We start from the raw sequence: 18,301 nt of genomic DNA on the forward strand, positions 1-18,301 counted from the left end.
AATAAGGGGAGCAGTGAAGGGGTGGTGGTGGACACAGGGAAGGTAAAAGGAAGGGAGAATGGGTGGACAGCTGAGGAAAAAGAAAGACAGAAATACAGAAAGCAGCTAAGGAGAGAGAGAGAGAAAGAAATAAAGACAGACATACACACATATATTCTAGCGCCAGTTAATGTAACGGGCTATAAGACTAGTAAGAACATAAGAATTGCCATCTCTGGATCAGACCCTGGGTCCATCAAGTCCAGTGATCTGCACACGCGGAGGCCATGCCAGGTGTACCCTGGCATAGTTTTAGTCCCCATATCACTGTATCCTTCTCAAGGGAGAGGTGCATCTAATTTACCCTTACCTGTCAACAGCCCCGAAGCCGTCAATAGCCCCAAAGCCCTTTAAATCTCTATGAGCTTCGGGGCCATTAGCACAGCGTAGCCGCTAGCGCGGCTTTGTAAAAGAGGCCATATGTGTTGTTTATTGATATTATGCATGTTTTATTGCGAGCTACTTAGCCTGTAAGCAGATTATAAATATTTTAAATAAATAAATAAAATATTTAAAGAGCAGTCTTTCAGCATTATGAAATAAAATTTTTATGAAGGCACAAGAAATATAAGAATGTGTGAGAGAGAAGATCTAGTGTGAGAGGGCTTCCTCAACCCAAAATAAATGAATGAAATTTAAATGCATATCCAAGATTTCCAACTGATACAGGTAAAACTCCCCAACCCTGCGATGACTTGTAAGAGCTCCAAAGAACTTCAGCCTCAGATGCTCATCTCCTACAAGAACCATTAATATTCAGTTAAAAGTACATATTTGTGGTTTATGCTTTTTTGGGAGGGGGGTTTCCAGTTGCATTGCTGGCATTTTTTTGTGTGTGTGTGTTCCTTAGTGGATTGATACCTCACTCCACAAATTCAGCAACAATCTCTTCAGGGGACATTTATCTAATGAACAGGGTCCACTTTGTTTTGTCAGTTTGTGATATACTCCAGGACCTCTCGGGAGATTTCTGTAGTTACAAGACCTGCTGATTATGTGTGCCCTTAAATTTGGAACTGCTGCAAAGGTGCTTGCAAGGTACTGTGACAACTTCTGTCATGTTCCAGCGGCAAAGTGACGCTTCTCATCAAAGTCTGGGAAGCTGCAGTGCCTTCTTTTATTATTAAAAATAGAAAGAAAGTGACATGAAAGGCTTTATCCAGCTCTATGTTACTGGTCAGAGAGGCTTCAAGAACTGCAAAAGTCTTTCTATCTGACTGAAAGATTAAGAGGTTTGACTTGAAGCTTCAGGGTTTTTAAAAGGAAAGCTTAATTAGAGAGTGATGCAAAACTTATCCAACTCTGTCACCAAATCTGATAAATGCTACAGTGAAAAATCTCATGAGTTGGACATCGGAAATTCTTGACATCGTAAATAAATGTTTTTAATCCTTTCCCAGACATAGCTATACTCATGTTCTTCACATCAGTTTAATTTTTAAAACAATTAGCCAATCTGCCTGAGGTAACTGGGCAAATCTGTGTTGATCTGCACCATATGACTCTTGAGAGGCCTCCAATCTAATTAATTTTCTCTCTCAAAAAAGAAGACTTCTATAGACATCTGACAGGCTTTCCAAGGGTTGCCAGTACAGTGGAAGGGCCGTTTATCGATATTCTGTCTGACCCAAGAACTACCAGCTCTGCTTTACCTCCACAGGTACCACTTGCATCAGAATTGCAAAGTTGGTCAGGTGGTTACATCGGCAGACAGAGTAATTCAGGTTTCCAGATGTGCGGATGCATCCTTCATTTGACCAAATTCCAGTGCCCGAGCTGAAAAACACAGCAAAAAGGAGAAAAGTTCTTATGTTACAGTAGTCTACAGTTGGGATACAATAGTCTACAGTTAGACCAGGGACCACTGCTCAGGCAATAGGCCTGATGGGCCGCCGCGGGAGCAGACCGCTGGGCAAGATGGACCTCTGGTCTGACTCAGCGGAGGCAACTTCTTATGTTCTTAGATCTGTAAACACCACCTCTGTGTGGTATAATCAAAGCAGTCTACACGTTCTATGTCTCTAGTGGGCTCACAATCTAAGTTTTATACCTTGAGCAATGAAGGGTTTATGTGACTTGTCCAGAGTTACAAGGAATCACTGTGGGAATTGAACTCAGTTCCCCAGGGTCTTAACCCATGGCATTAATCATTAGACTCCCCCTCCACTTTTTTGCTACCACAGCAAAAACATTAGCTTAAGGACTGATGAACTCTTTGGAGAGCTGAGACAGATTACTTCCAAGGCTATGAATAAAGAGGGGTAGTTATTAATGTGTAGGGTTACCAGATGTCTGGGGAAATCCAGACATGTCCTATTTTTAGAGGACTGTCTGGGTACCTGGACAGACTTTCCAAAAATCCGGTAGTTTGTCCGGGTTTTGGAAAGCCCCGACATCCGGCCATGTCTGGAGGGCCTCTGAGCATGTGCGGATGACGTCACAGGCATCCATGCATGCTCATAGGCCTTCCAGATATGGCCCGAAGGTCAGAGAAGAAAGATGAGGCTTTGTGGGGGGCGGAGCCAGAGGACAGAACAGGAAGGGGCTGGAAGTGGAACAAGGCGGAGCTGAGAACGGAATGGGGCAGGGCAATGTGTCCAGGTTATTACGTCAGAAAATCTGGTAACCTATTAATGTGCTTTAAAGCCCAGATTCTATAAACAGTGCCTCATGAGGTACCTAGATCAGTGCACTTAGCCAATCTAGGTGCCTAACTTTTCAAGTAGGCTTAATCAGCACCATTAATTGAAAAGTGCTATTAAAAAGCAATTCAAAACAATTAAATTGCTGGTAGGCGTCTTAACTCGGCAAGCGCATGCCCTGGATCAGTGGCATGGAATGCTGCTATTTGTGTTTTTTTGCCAGGTACTTGTGACTTGGATTGGGCTCCGTGAAAACGGGATACTGAGCTAGATGAACCACTGGTCTGAACCAGTAAGGCTAGTCTTATATTCTTATGTTTTTATACAAACAAACCACAGTGGCGATACGTAGTAATGTTGGCGTGCAGTTTATTCATAAAATGTAAAAGTATGTGCAGTGGCTTGACAACGCATGTGTTTCGGCCAATATGGCCTGCCTCAGGAGCCTACAAACATTTTCCTTGAAAGGATCAATTACCTGGGTAAATCGCTTCATCCAAGTATTCAAAGTTTGTTTGAAGAAACCTGCATGGTATCCTCAAACAAACTTAGAATACTTGGATGATGTGATTTATTCATTAATTGATCCTTTCAAGGAAGATGTTTGTAGGCTCCTGAGGCAGGCCATATCGGCCGAAACATGTGCGTGTCGAGCCACTGCACATATTTTTTTAATTTTATGAATAAACTGCACACCAACATTACTACGTATCTCCACTGTGGTTTGTTTGTGTTTACTTGGATTGTGGAGATCTTTCTCCTGGTTTGTTTGACCTTATGTTCTTATAGGCATCTACTCCATGGTGCCTCTCAGACAGTAAGTGAGGTAGTGGCGGATTCTGGGAAGATCTGGGGTGTGGTTTGATTTAGGCCACAGTTGTCGAAGTCGGTCCTCGAGGGCCGCAATCCAGTCGGGTTTTCAGAATTTCCCCAATGAATATGCATTGAAAGCAGTGCATGCACATAGATCTCATGCATATTCATTGGGGAAATCCTGAAAACCCGACTGGATTGCGGCCCTCGAGGATCGACTTTGACACCCCTGATTTAGGCCAAGAAACCCCTGGCATAAATGGAGTGCGCCTAAAGTTTCAATACCTACCTGCACCTAAGACCACTTAGGTGCCCCTAGGCATGATTCTATAAACAGCGCATAACGGATGATTGACAATTGCAATCCTCAGCACCTAGAAGTCAAGTGGCGTTTATAGAATCAGGGTCTCAAGGAATAACATTCAGATTTTGCCAAACAGCATGCATTAAATTGCAAAATTGTGTGTTATTTTCTATAACATACAGTTTTTGAGATGCAATGCATGGAAAGCAGCTTCTTCTTATGCAAAATGATAATGCAGCTTGCATTTTGCTTCACAAGCTGCATTATTATGGGAACAAATGCCAGCTTTGAGCTAGTGTTATCTCCTCCCCCACACATCTGGACACTAATGGATGGCCTAATGACACTGGAAAGCCTCTTTCAGGGGCTAACAGCAGATTCCATTAACCCCCTCTCCCCCTCAAAAGCTACAGTCACCAACATCTCTAAACCCTGATACCCTTTTCTCAAAGTCCCCCCCCCCCCTTCCCACAAGTATCAGGAGGTCGCTGTATCTCAAAAAAGATATAGCGGAATTAGAAAAGGTACCGAGAAGGGCAATGATAATTATAAAAGGGATGGGACGACTTCCCTATGAGGAAAGGCTAAAGCAACAAGGTCTCTTCAGCTTGGAGAAGAGACGGCTCGGGGGGAAATAATGAATGGTGTGGAAAGGGTGGATGTGAATCGCTTGTTCATTCTTTCCAAAAATGCTAGGTCTGGGGGGCATGCAGTGAAGCTACTAGGTAGTAGATTTAAAATAAACCAGAGAAAATATTTATTCACAGAATGTGTAATTAAACTCTGGAATTTGTTGCTGGAGAATGTGGTGAAATCAGTTAGCTTAGTGGAATTTAAAAAAAAGCTTGTATAATTTCCTAAAAGAAAAGTCCATAGGCCATTATTGAAATTGTATTTCATCCCTCCTTTCCTTATGTTTATCAATGTTAAATTAAGAGTATTTAACCATTATTTAAATATTGTATGTATTGTAATGTATTACATTGTTGTTGTTTTTTTGTTTTTTTTAATTGTAAATTTTAAAATGTACATCGCTTAGAATATTTGATTAAGCGATTGATCAAGTCACCTAATAAACTTGAAACTTGAATCCACATCTTACTCCTAGGATAAGCAGCATAAAATCTTTTTACTACTTGAGATCTAGCTAGGTACTTGGGATCTGGGTTGGCCACTGTTGGAAACAGAATACTGGGATTGATGGACTTTCGGTCTGTCCCAGTATGACAATTCTTAGGTTCTTATAAGGTTCTGGGATTTTGAGAAGTGACTTTCAGAAGTGGGGGAATTTGAGAAGGAGGTGTTAGATATGGGGGGGAATGTATTACAGTGAGGTTGTGATCAGAGTGTTTGGATATTGGGGGCAGGATTAATGGAATCTGCAATCCGCTTGTTAAATACAATAAGCCTGACTTTGGGGTTTCCTTTTGCAGTGGCCAGGAATTCTACATTGATTATGGTGGGTTAGTGACTCAATGCGGTAAATTGAACTACGATAAAATTATGAATTTCACTGCTGTTTCAAGTTTTATTTAACATTTGATAAATCGCTTAATTAAACTTTTTTTTTATATAAATTCTTTATTCATTTTCAAAATTACATTAAATGAATATATATATTCAAACACATTAACAATAAATATATCATTTATTGTTTCATTGCTCATATATTATGAATTTTTGGAAATCAATTTGGGACCAAATTAATAATTTATTAGATAACCCAGTGGCATTATCCTATGATACTGTGATTTTTGGTAGGAAATGAGAGCAAAAAGTCAGATTTCTGCTAACAACAATAAATTGTAACTTATAATGACTGGGGTTGCCATTCAGCAAATTACATGTAATTGGAAGGATTGGAAGAGACTAAATTACAGTTTTTGGTGGAACTCTTTGTGCCATATTTATAAAATGGAAAGATTTATTGCAGTACAAAGAGGGTATTTCAAGAAATTTCAGGATGTTTGGAAACCATTAGCAGAATTTTGTAAGGATTAGTTGAAAATGTTTCCCTTTAATGTATCAATTAATTTGGGTAGGGTGAGGGATATTTTATTAATATGTTTTTTTTTTATATAAGATTATGGAATATATGGTAGGGAGGGGTGGGAAGGGGGAGGGAAAAAAAATTTATGTACTGTACAAATGAAAGAAGGTTTAATTAAACTTCTAAGCAATGAACATAAATAAAATTTACAGCAATCAAAGGGAACAATATGTCAAACGTACAATGGACCTAGAGGACTTGCAGGAATTACCCCTCAAAATGTTTACCCTGATACAGACCCTTTAGATCAAAATTCCAAAACGCACTTGGTCTCTCTTTCCTTTAAGCCTTTCTGTCTATTTTCCTTTCCTTTCGTTCAAGTTTTTGTAATATCTCAATTCAAATGAGATGAATGATGATTCAAGAGTTCAAATGAACTCTGCAGGCTGCTATTAATAAATGCCCCCATTGCCAGTTTTGTTTTCTCTGCAATGAGCTCACAGAATTTCTCTTACTGTGCTCCTATTACTGAGATTTCAGATTTTGAACTTGTTTAGTGCTTTTTATACTTTGTCATCTGTTGTGTCTACTGGTCCTCACCAGTTAGTGCAACATCTTGAGAACCTGGGGAACAGGGTTCAAGTCCCACCACAGTTCCTTGTGACTCTAGCCCAGGGGTGGGCAACGAGGGCCGGAATCCAATCGGGTTTTCAGAATTTCCCCAGTGAATATGCGTGAGATCTATTTGCATGCACTGCCTCCCAGGTGACGGGTCTTAAGTGCGCGAGACAGACGCACGCTGACAAACAAGCGCCGACAATTCACCGCAGGACTTCATCACGCCGAAGAAAAACCTTCTTTTAAAGGGCTCCGACGGGGGGGGTATGGGGGGAACCCCCCACTCTACTTAATAGGGATCGCGCTGGCGCTGGGGGAAAAAGTTAAGTTTACAGTATAATGTGGGGTTACAATCCCCCCAAACTCCCCCCAACGCCAGTGCAATCACTATTAAGTAGAGTGGGGGATTCCCCACCAAGACCCCCCATCGGAACCCTTTAAAAGAAGGTTTTTCTTCGGCGCGATGAAGTCCTGCGCTGAATTGTCGGCGCTCGTTTGTCAGCGCGCGTCTGTCTCGCGCACTTAAGACTATGAACCGCCTCCCATTGTATGCAAATGGATCTCAAGCACATTCATTGGGGAAATCCTAAAAACCCAACTGGATTCCAGCCCTTGTTGCCCACCCCTGCTCTAGCCAGTGGCGTAGCGAGGGTGAGAGGTGCCCAGGGCAGTGACGTCCCTCCCATGCCCTCTACCCCGCCCCCACCCCCATCCACTCCTTCCCCACCCCCTCCTTCTGCGTGCACATACCCCTTTCCTTCCCCTGTACTAGAGAATGACACGTGGACACTTTTTTCTCCATCCCTGCAGGAACTCAATTTCCCCGTTCTGTCCCCGCGAGTTTTATCGCTGTCCCTGTCCCTGTTCCATTGCTGTAAGTTCTGCCTTAACCGTACAAGCCTTGAACACTCATGATTTTAAAGTGTTTCAGGCTTGTGCAGATGAGGATGGAGCTCACAGAATGGGGCAGGGACAGGAAAAGAACTCGGGGGGGGGGGGGAGACGGGAAAATGAGTTCCCGTGGGGACGGTGAAAAATTTGTCCCATTACCATTCTCTACCCTGTACTTCTTTAACATTCCCAGCATGACCAGCAACCCCAACCTGCTGCTCGCACCAGTGTCGGCTCTTCCTCTGATGTCACTTCCTGGAGCCATGCCTAGGAGGTGACGTCAGAGGAAGAACCAACACTGGCGCGAAAAGCAGGTTGGGGTTGCTGTTCATGCCGGGAACATTAAAGAGGTACAGGAGAAGGGGGCGCATGCAAGGTAGTGGGGGGGGCTGAGAGGAGAACGGGTGCCGGTGCCCCCACCATGATGGTGCTTGGGGCAGACCCCCCCCTTACTATGCCACTGACTCTAGGCAACTCATCTAATCCTCCATTGCCCCAGGTACAAAATAAGGTAGCACATAAAAAGCACGCAGGCCATTAGCATGCCGATAATCATGCGCCAATATCTGCATGCAAGAAAAACGTGCGCCACCGTTTCCAGCGCTTTTAACTGCTCTAATTTTAACTACCAATTCTTTTATTAGTTTTACTGAAGTTATTTTTACCTGTGTATTCTTGTCTCCTGCAGTTTCTCTTAAGGCCCTTCTGCCGCCGCGCAGCGGCGGCTCGCTGTGGACTCCGCCCCCCTTGCCGGTACATGCACTATAAAAATACCCACTTTGCGGCGCGCGCCTTTGGCGCGCGCCAAAGGAGCGCGCTTAAGGAGCATTTAATGCTCCTTAATGCGCTCCTTTGTGCGCTGCTACAGTGCGCTTTTATTAAACTTAACACTTTACCACTTTGGTCTACTGATCCCTACTATTTTCCTAACTCACTTACCCAATTTCTTATACTAAATTCTAATCTTACCTTTGATGTAAATCAACTAGCTCCTGATTTATTTCCAACAAATATGGACAAACTTATTTCTCCAATACCCGCTCATTGGGGTCACAGACCCCTCAACACAGCCAAACTTTCAGCTCACCCTTTCTATTCTGAACTAATCTCAATTCCTTTAACTTCATCCAAAAACATAGTCAATGATCATATCACTCCTCTAACACCCTCTAATAGTTTGTTTTCAGTCCCTAATAGTCTTTCACTCAGTATAGGATTAATTAATGTCCGATCAATTAAAACCAAACATCATTTAATCAAAGATATAATCTCTCAAGATTCCTTTGACGTACTATGCTTAACAGAAACTTGGTTAAAAGACGGTGAGGAAGCTTATCTTTCTTACTGCTGCCCCTCCGGATTCTCTTATTTATTCAACCATCGTCACTTTAAACGCGGTGGAGGACTAGCTATTATTTTTCGCTCATCTTTACTAATAGGTATTGATTATTCCTCTTATAATTCTCCCATTGAATTCTTGCAATTTTCTTTTCACACCAAACCTAAGCTCGACGCTTTACTTCTTTATTTGCCTCCCCCAATCAATAGTGAAAATTTAACTCAATTACAATCTCTTTTATTTGATTTTTGTTCTTCCACTCTGAACCCTTTAATTTTAGGGGACTTCAATATACACTTTGATGATCCCAACAATACTCAAACTAGAAATATCCTATCACATATTGATCTTTTAGATATGCTCCCTATAATATCAGACCCAACTCACTATTTAGGACATTCCATTGACATGGTACTCATTCCAAATTTCCAAACTGACAACTACTTTTTTAATTTCAGTAAACCAGTTCCTTGGTCGGATCATCATTTAATATCAATTTCTTATTTTATTACATCCATAAAATCTCAAACCTCTAAGAAAAAAGTTAAATTCAGAGATCTCAATAACCTCTCATCTGAGACTATTTCCACTGCATATTCTCCACAGTTGTTTGACTTCATCTCTACTTCACTAGATGATTCTCTCCACCTCTGGAATATAAATATCTGTCGCTTATTAGATACAGTAGCACCTCTTCAATTCAAAACCATTTCTGAAAGGACATCTACCAATCCTTGGTATACAGCAGAGCTTAAACTTATAAAACAACAATTAAGATCAGTAGAACGAAAATGGAGAAAAGATAAATCATTAAGTAACTTGGAATTATTCAAAGAACACTCAAAATTTTATAAAACCAAAATAAATCATGCAAAAACAAAATATTATTCAGGTATGATTCAAAAAGCCGCAAATTCCTCTACTCTCTATCGCATATTAAATTCTATTACATACTCAAATAAAAGGAAAAGCCAAGTAAATGAACTAAACCTTTCTGCCCAGGAACTAGCTAATTACTTTACCGAGAAAATCGATAAGATCAGATCTACTTTCACCTCTAATTCTTCCGGTCAAGAGCCAATCGAGACTAGTATATTATCCTCAAAATGTTCCACCTTTAAAATTCCTAATTTGACAGAAATAGAATCCACTCTTAAATCTATTAATATAAAAGGTTCTCCAATTGATCCAATTCCCCCTTTTTTTCTAAAGCGTTTCATTAGGATCTTCGGCTCTGAAATTCTTACTCTGGTAAGTGAAAGTTTAAAACAAGGCATCGTCCCCAAAGCTTGGAAAAGTTCCATTATTCATCCTATAATCAAAAACCACAAAACTAGCGCTGAAGACACGTCAAATTACAGGCCTATTGCCAACTTACCATTTCTGTCAAAACTAACAGAGAAGATTGTATTCAATCAGATCTCAGAATTCATTGAAAAAACAAATATTCTTCATCCCAATCAAACTGGTTTCCGACAACATCATTCTACTGAACACTCACTAATAGGCATGTCCACTATAATTCATTACTTCTTAGACCATCATCAATCTGTTCTATTAATCTCTTTAGATCTTTCATCCGCCTTCGACACAATTGACCACGAACTTCTACTTCATAGACTTCAATCAATAGGAATTACAGATCAAGTACTCTCCTGGTTTCAATCATATTTCTCTGATCGCTCCTCATCAGTTTCTTTTAATAACTCTACTTCTAATACTTTTACTTTAACTAATGGCGTCCCCCAAGGCTCCATACTGTCTCCACTATTATTTAACATATTTCTCGCTCCACTATTAACCTTATGCCAATCAATAGGCTTTAATGTCTTCGCTTACGCTGACGACATACAACTTTTACACCCTATTGATATTGATAATCCTTCAGATACTTCGGAGATCAACGCAAAATTAGAAAAAATACATCTTTGGCTAAACAACAATAGACTTGCATTAAACATTAATAAGACTAATGCATTACTCTTTCCCTGGAAAGATAACCCAAAGCTTAAATTTCCTATTGCCATTAAGGATCATCCTATACAAGAGGTAGATAATATTAAAATCTTAGGCGTCATTTTTGACCGTAAACTTTCTTTTCATAACCACATCAGTAATGCCATTAAGTCATCATTCTTTAGGCTTCGCCAAATTCGTTCTGTTTCACAATTCCTTAACAATAATTCACTTAATATTCTTATCCACTCTTTCGTTATATCCAAGATAGATTACTGTAACGCACTCTTTAAAGGCATAGCTCAAAAAGAAATCAAACGTTTACAGATCATACAGAATACCTCGGTCAAGCTTATCTTTAAAGCCAAAAAATTTGACCATGTCACTCCACTTCTTAAGGAAGCCCATTGGCTTCCTGTTACTCACAGAATCATCTATAAACTCAGCTTGCTTACTTTCAAATCTCTTTCTCTCAAAACTCCGGCTTTTATATATAAATCATTAATCCCTTACACCACGAATAGAACATTAAGATCTACCGACCAACATCTACTATCAATCCCTTCACTTAAAATCATTAACACACGACGCCAATTTATTTTTTCCGTCACTGCTCCCCAAACATGGAATTCTTTACCTTATCAATTGAGACAAGAAGTCAACTTAGAGAAATTCAAGAGTAATCTGAAAACATTTTTATTTAATGATGCATTTTTAAATTAATAATAATTTCATCATATCAATTTCAGGACCAAGCTTTACCCCTTCCTCATGTTCTTTCCCTAAATGTGATCCCCATCTTTATTTTAAATTGTAACTTCTTGCCTTCTCTTTCCCATATGTTTCTAGTATTGTCTTTTTTTGTCTTAAGTTCAGTCAATTATCTTCAATGTTTTAATATGTTTATACTGTAATTTTTAATGTACATCGCTTTGAATTAAGAAAAAGCGATTAATCAAAACCTAATTAAACTTGGAAACTTGGAAACTTACTGTTAACATTATGAGGGGGGAACCCCCACTATACTTATAACTAGATGCGCTTCCACTGTGGGGGCGTGGGGGACCCCCCACACACACTACACTGAAAACTCATGAACAGCGAGAGAATGGAAGTTTTCAGTGTAGTGTGGGGGGTCCCCCTCCCAATCCCCCCCTAACAGGAGCGCGACCAGTTATAAGTGTACTGAGGGGGGTTCTACCCCCACTCCCACCCCCTAAGGACGCTAACAGTAAGCCCTAAAAGCGCTGGAAACGGCCGTGTACATTCATCCTGCGTGCAGGTGTCGGCGCGACAATGTACCTGTATATAATTTGTAAACAGGTTTCATTTGTAACCACAGAAAAGTGGTATGTTAAATCCCATCCCCTTTCTCTGTTATCGTGTATGTCAGAGGCTTTCCAAATATTAAGGAAGTATATTCTAAAAAATTTTGTTCCATGATTGAAAATTTGGCCCTAAGATAGTCTGGCAATATCCATCATTCACTCCTCAAAAGTACCACCTATGCAAGGTAATGTGGTATAAAAATGATGATGTAAAGTAAACCAGCGAGCTACTGTCTGTTCTTTTTATAGTACTAACTATGATGCAGCCACACAGACAAAGCACAGCTCGTGCTCTGATGAAAGACATATTAAGACATTCTCACACATTGAATTATATAAAATTTCTTTGGATTTATTATTGCCTAAATAAATGAACTTCTCCCATTGATCTCAATTGCTGTTTTATAGGAACTCATTTCATCCCTGTCCTTGTCTTTTTTTTTTTTTTTTTTTTCAAGGATCATTTGTAAGCTGCTGTTAAGTTTTACCATGTGAGATGATTAGATATTAGTGGTTCAAGTGAAGCATAATCAAAGCTCTTTTGTGAAGTATTGCTCACCCTGATGATAGCCGCACATGACTTTAATAAATTATAAAACTTTCTGCTGAGGTAGATTATTTTGAAAAAACAATTCTTTTAACACCCCCACCCTTTTTTTAACAAAACCGTAGCATAGCTTTTTAGCGCCAGCCGTGGCGGTAACAGCTCCGATGCTCATAGAGTTCCTATGAATGTTGGAGCTGTTACCGCCACAGCCAGCGCTAAAAACCACGTTATGGTTTTAGAAAGGGGGGGGGGGCAATATTTTTTGTGTAGGTCTTTATTTGGTTTGCTGATGTGTATTGTATAACATTATAGCCTAACATTTTAGTGTCCAAAGCAAAACAAGGTTCCATCCTAGAGGTCACTTAAAAGATGAGTGCTTTGGGCTTCTTAAATCTTGGGCTCTTTCTCTGTCCTGCATAACTAGTAAACATATGAATTCTGAATGTACAATTTGAGGACCGGAGGGTATGAGGCACAAAAGCAGAGGTCAGGGTTCACAAGGAGACCTGCATCCAAGCTGAGCAAGCCCAAAACCTGGGAAAAGAAGAATCCAACCTCCACTGCCAGTGACAATCATATTGCTTTTTCATCTTCTAAAGCAGTAGTATTTGCTCAGTGGTGTGCAAATGACAATATTATTATTAGGCCAACCGCCCATTTGTGCATGACTCTGCTTTTAGTTCAATTACAATTGGCTTCCGATTGCGTTGAAAGTTAAAGTGTTGAAAGTTGAAAGTTGAAAAGTTAAAGTGCAGATGAGGACGGAGCTCACAGAATGGGGCAGGGGCAGGAAAAGAACTCGGGGGGGGGGGAGGGAGACGGGAAAATGAGTTCCCGTGGGGACGGTGAAAAATTTGTCCCATTACCATTCTCTACCCTGTACTTCTTTAACATTCCCAGCATGACCAGCAACCCCAACCTGCTGCTCGCACCAGTGTCGGCTCTTCCTCTGATGTCACTTCCTGGAGCCATGCCTAGGAGGTGACGTCAGAGGAAGAACCAACACTGGCGCGAACAGCAGGTTGGGGTTGCTGTTCATGCCGGGAACGTTAAAGAGGTACAGGAGAAGGGGGCGCATGCAAGGTAGTGGGGGGGGGCTGAGAGGAGAACGGGTGCCGGTGCCCCCACCATGATGGTACTGTTATAAGGTACTGTTTTTTTATTTTTAAACTTCAGCAGTACTATCGCTGAGTTTTGCTAAACGGCGGTACTGAGGGGCTGGCAAGGTAAATGCTCCAACACTCATAGAATTCATAGGAGCCCTATGGTTTTTGTGTGCTACACCTGTATTCTTCTTATCACTCCATATGTTCCTATCTGTGGGATATAGTAAGCGAATTTTGAAAAACCGCAAATACGGTTTTTCACCTGTCAAAAGGCAGGAGAGGGCAGCTCCTGATTGGTGTAGCCCGACTTTAGTACAGGGAGAGGCGGTCGGAGAATACTGTGAATCAGTGAGTCCGCGAACTGCAAATTCGCGAGGGAACACTGTACTTTTGTGGTTCACATCATTGTGTGTTAGGTAAAGGCAGGTAACATGAATGCAGGTGATTTTCAACATATGCACCTACTATGTGGAGCGCTCTACCCCAGTTCCTCACAGACAAAGCCCCAGGAACATCTAAGTGTGATGGAATAGCATTATGTACCATCTCGTAGGCGCATATACTTAGAAATGAATATGCAGCCATGCGATTTTATGAAAGACCTATTCTACCTACAAAACTGGCTTCTAAAACCACCCCCAAAATGTCAATTTGGCTTTACCAACTACAGATAATGGAAAGGCTCATTATCGGTAGTACAGATCATCTGGTGCAATGAGATTATCACCACCCCAAGAAATATGGCAGCAAAAGGGTAATTGAAATAGTTTGCCCTACGAGTATATGTACACAGATTCCGTAAGGTTGGGGGTTTTGGGTTGTTGTTTTTTTTAATCCGTGCTTTGTTTTGCCAAAGTTTACAACAGTCACAGAATCTCCTTAAGCATTCAGGGTGCAACATACCTGAAGTCTAGAAAGGCGCAATAAAGAAAGACGATGTTGCTCTGATTCGCTGCTTGACCGTACTTTTTGTGATGCTGAAAGAAAAAAAAAAACGCCTTCATGAGCGGTATAAGAGATAAGAAATACAATAAGAGTGCATGATAGTCACTTGCATTCTTAAAGAAGTCATCAACGTTTAGTTTACCCTAGTTGGTTGAATACATATCAAAAAATATAATTGCACTTAAATAGTTACCACAAGATTGACATTAAGCTGTGCATTGCTGACCCTTTAGGCAGTGCTATTGAATACCTACAAATAACTTGAACCATCTAAGTTGAATGAAAGAAGGTGCTAATTTATAGGTTGGAAGGGGACACCAGAAAACCTTGCGCCAGCCCTCCTTGGTTTAACTTTTTCCTTTCTTCTCCAATTCTCTGTCTGTAGCCAATAGTCTATTGTAATAAAACCATTGTAGTTTGAAAATTCAATAAAGATATTTTAAAAAAACAACACATTTCTAATAGCCTGTAGAGGTCAGGCCCAACTCAGGGTTTGATTTGATTGATTAATTTTATATACTGCCATAACACCAGCCCCCTCTTTTACTAAGGTGCTCTAACCGATTAGCACACACTAATCAAATTAGCACGTGCTAAACACTTAAGCATCCATAGATTAACATGCAAGCATTAGCGTTTAACATGCACTAATTATTTATTTATGCATTTAATTTGTTTTCTATCCAATTGTCCCCAAAGAGCTCAGAACGGGTTACAGGTTAAACAATTTAACTGGATTTGCCATAATTTCAGTACAAGTTTCCAATACAAGTTTTTTCCTAGCTAGACCAGAAAACATCCAAAAAGATCCACCAAAATAGTTCCACACAAAAAGCGGGAAGGTAATCACAAGTAGAACAACTGTTTTATTAAAGTCTTATATTCATTCAATCTTGGTGTACATGGTGCAGTCCAGAAAAACTAAAATAAGAATACACAGTAAATGGATTGTTTTGCATTTCATTGCTTGCGGTTCATAGACGTACCGAAGGTCTTTCATGACTGAAACACGGCCCGTGTCGGGTCTCTACCACAATCCATTACTGTGTATTCTTATTTTGGTTGTTCTGGACTGCACCATGTACACTAAGATTGAATGACTATAAGACTTGAATAAAAGATTTTCCTAGCTAGACACATATTAAGGGTCTAATACATAATACACTGTTTACTGTTTGCAATTTACCCTGGTTATTCTTGCAGTGCAAGTTTTATCCTAATTGATACGCGGACAGTTTACAGGTTGGATTTGCCATAGTTATAGTACAAGATTTTACCTTACAAGCTTTTCTTATGTGACGCATACTGGGTTCTGGTACCAATTTCTTTGTAATCCATTGGTCAAGGGCAGGGGGTTAGGTGGAGGTATGTTTTTATTGCTTTCCTAAAGTTTAGGAGCCCTTCAACGGATCTGATCTGTGGGGGCAGTCGATTCCAGTGGCTCGGTATGCAGTGGGAGTAGGAGCATCGTTTAGTGATTTGCAGTTGCAGGGCATGTCCAGGGGGCGTTTTGAGGCATATTTCAGCCTGGGAGTGGAGAGACTGGTTCAGTACATACAAAGGAAGCTTAGGCATCATATAGCCCAGCGCCTTGTCATGCAAAGATTTGAACACTAGCATCAAGCCCTTGAAGACACAATGTTTGGCTATGGGCAGCCAGTGAGCCGATGTTAGAGCATAGGAGATAGGGTCATGGGCACTGAGGTTTTTTAGAAGCCTGATTTCAGTGTTTTGAACACACTGGAGATGATGTATATTATTCGCCATGAGACCGTTGAATAGTGCATTGCAGTAACCCATGCAGGAGAGTACCAAGGCATAGAGTAGTAGGGAAAAGTTGAACTCTGAAAATTAGTTCTTTATTTTTCAAAGTTGTCGTAGGTAGTAATATGAGGAAGAGACCACCTAGGAGATATGGTCAGAAAGTGACAGGTTGCCGTCAAGGTGTATTCCTAGGCTGCGTGCTTGGTCTTTTGCAGTTATAGTAGTCAAGTCCCAGCACATTGAGGGGCAGGCACGGTCACAGTGTACTTTGAGGATCCAAAGGAGTTCCGTCTTGGAGGTGTTTAGTTGTAGTTTGTTGATGGACATCCAGTTTTTGATTTCCGAGAGGCAGTTTAGGAGTTTCACAACCTGGACAGCACGGGCTTCTCCTAGCAGTAGGTACAGTTGGATGTTATCCGCACAGGAGTGAATTTGTATTTGATATTTGCTGGCTATGATTAAGACAGGTCTAACATAGAGACTGAATAGTAGGGGGGATAACAGAGCCCCCTGTGGAACACCATATTTGATCAGTTTTGGTTTCAATAGTACATCATTGAGCAGAACGCTTTGGGATCTGTTAATCAGGAAAGAGGTGAACTATTGTAACGTAATGTCTTGGATTTCATTTTCAGAGAGCCATTCAATGAGGCAAGGATGCTCAATAGTGTTGAATGCTGCGCTGAGATCCAGCAGCTCTAGAAGGACATTATTTCCCTTATCCATGAGTTTCCAGCAGTCATCGATGATGATGATGTCAAGAAGGACGGTTTCAGTACTGTGGAATTTCCTGAATCCAGATTGGAAGGCAGATAGGGCTACTTGTTTGTCATTAAAGGAGTGCAATTGGTTTAATACTGTTCTTTCCAGGATCTTGGAGGAGAAGGGTAGGCTAGAGACAGGTCTAAAGTTGCTGGGCATGTTAGGGTCAAGTGTGGGTTTTTTCAGGATTGGTCTGATGACTGCCGACTTCTAGTTTGCGGGCACTATGCCTGTTTCTAGAGCGGTGTTGATGAGAGGAAGGATGGCGTCTACAAAGGCATCTTTCACTGCCACCAGGTGAGGTGGACAGGGATCCAAGTTGGAGCTGGAGGGGCAGATAGCATCTAGTATCTTGGCGATGTCATCGTGGGACACAGTTTCAAAGTGAGTTAGGTTCCCAGTTGTAGTTTTAATTATTTTGTCTGAGTTGTGGATGGATGATGTCTGTAGCATGGCAGAGTCAAGGTGAGACCGTATTTTGTCTACTTTGTCAGCAAAGTAGTCTGAGATTGATTTGCTGTCAAGTTTGGTGTTAAGGCATCTCATTGCGATGTTGTGGGTATCTGTTTTGTTAGTTTGAAAAGGTTTTTTGATCTATTGGGGGTCCTTAATAGTTGTTTGGAGTGGTACTTCATTTTAGCCTCTAGGGTGGCTTTTTTATATTCTACATGCAGTTCCTTCCATGTTAACCTGTCTCTGTTCAACCTGGATTTCTACCATTTTCTTTCTGCTCTCCTTAGTTCTCTTTTCTTAGTTCGTAAGTCATCGGTAAACCGCGGGGAAGAGTATTTGCGGGGAAAGTATTTGATCTCTTTGACTGGGGCTAGCCCTTCGTATAGGGTTTTTACCTCAGTGTGCCACTTCATGGCTGCCTCTTTGACAAACTGAGAACTTGGTTTTGATGTTCCTACTGGGTTTGAGAGGCCCGTCCCTCTGAGTTCTGTCCCTGTCCCATTCCTGCAAGCTGTACCTTAACCTCACAAGCCTCAAAAGCTTATTTTAAAGTGTTTGAGGCTTGTGCAGATGAGGACAGTGCTTGTAGGAATGAGGCAAGAATAGGGACAGAGCTCACGAGGATGGGACAGGGATAGAGAGATCCCTTGGGGATGGAGAAAATTTGTCCCCGTATCATTACTTTGCCGCATATAGAGAGTGCTGTGTCTCTCCTGGAGCACACCTAGTCAATTGGTTCACCATAATGAATAAGCACGGGATAATTTTGAAGAGTAATCTGGCTAGGTGTGCTTCCAGGAAAGG

The 18,301-nt window shown here is 41.0% G+C and overlaps 1 protein-coding gene across 5 annotated transcripts in view; it reads right to left on the minus strand.

Annotated features, from left to right (window-relative positions):
* The window catches only part of ADGRD1 (adhesion G protein-coupled receptor D1), a 458,034-nt gene that overhangs the window by 181,781 nt on the left and 257,952 nt on the right, over positions 1 to 18,301 (minus strand). For all 5 annotated transcript variants that reach the window (XM_033956796.1, XM_033956795.1, XM_033956799.1 and 2 more), the window contains 2 exons: positions 14,477 to 14,550; positions 1,692 to 1,815 (listed from right to left, as the gene is read on the minus strand). In XM_033956796.1, coding sequence (XP_033812687.1) covers positions 1,692 to 1,815; positions 14,477 to 14,550 — 198 coding nt within the window. The remainder of the gene's footprint in view (positions 1 to 1,691; positions 1,816 to 14,476; positions 14,551 to 18,301) is intronic.

Source organism: Geotrypetes seraphini, chromosome 8, assembly GCF_902459505.1.
Source record: "Geotrypetes seraphini chromosome 8, aGeoSer1.1, whole genome shotgun sequence".
NCBI lineage: Eukaryota > Metazoa > Chordata > Amphibia > Gymnophiona > Dermophiidae > Geotrypetes > Geotrypetes seraphini.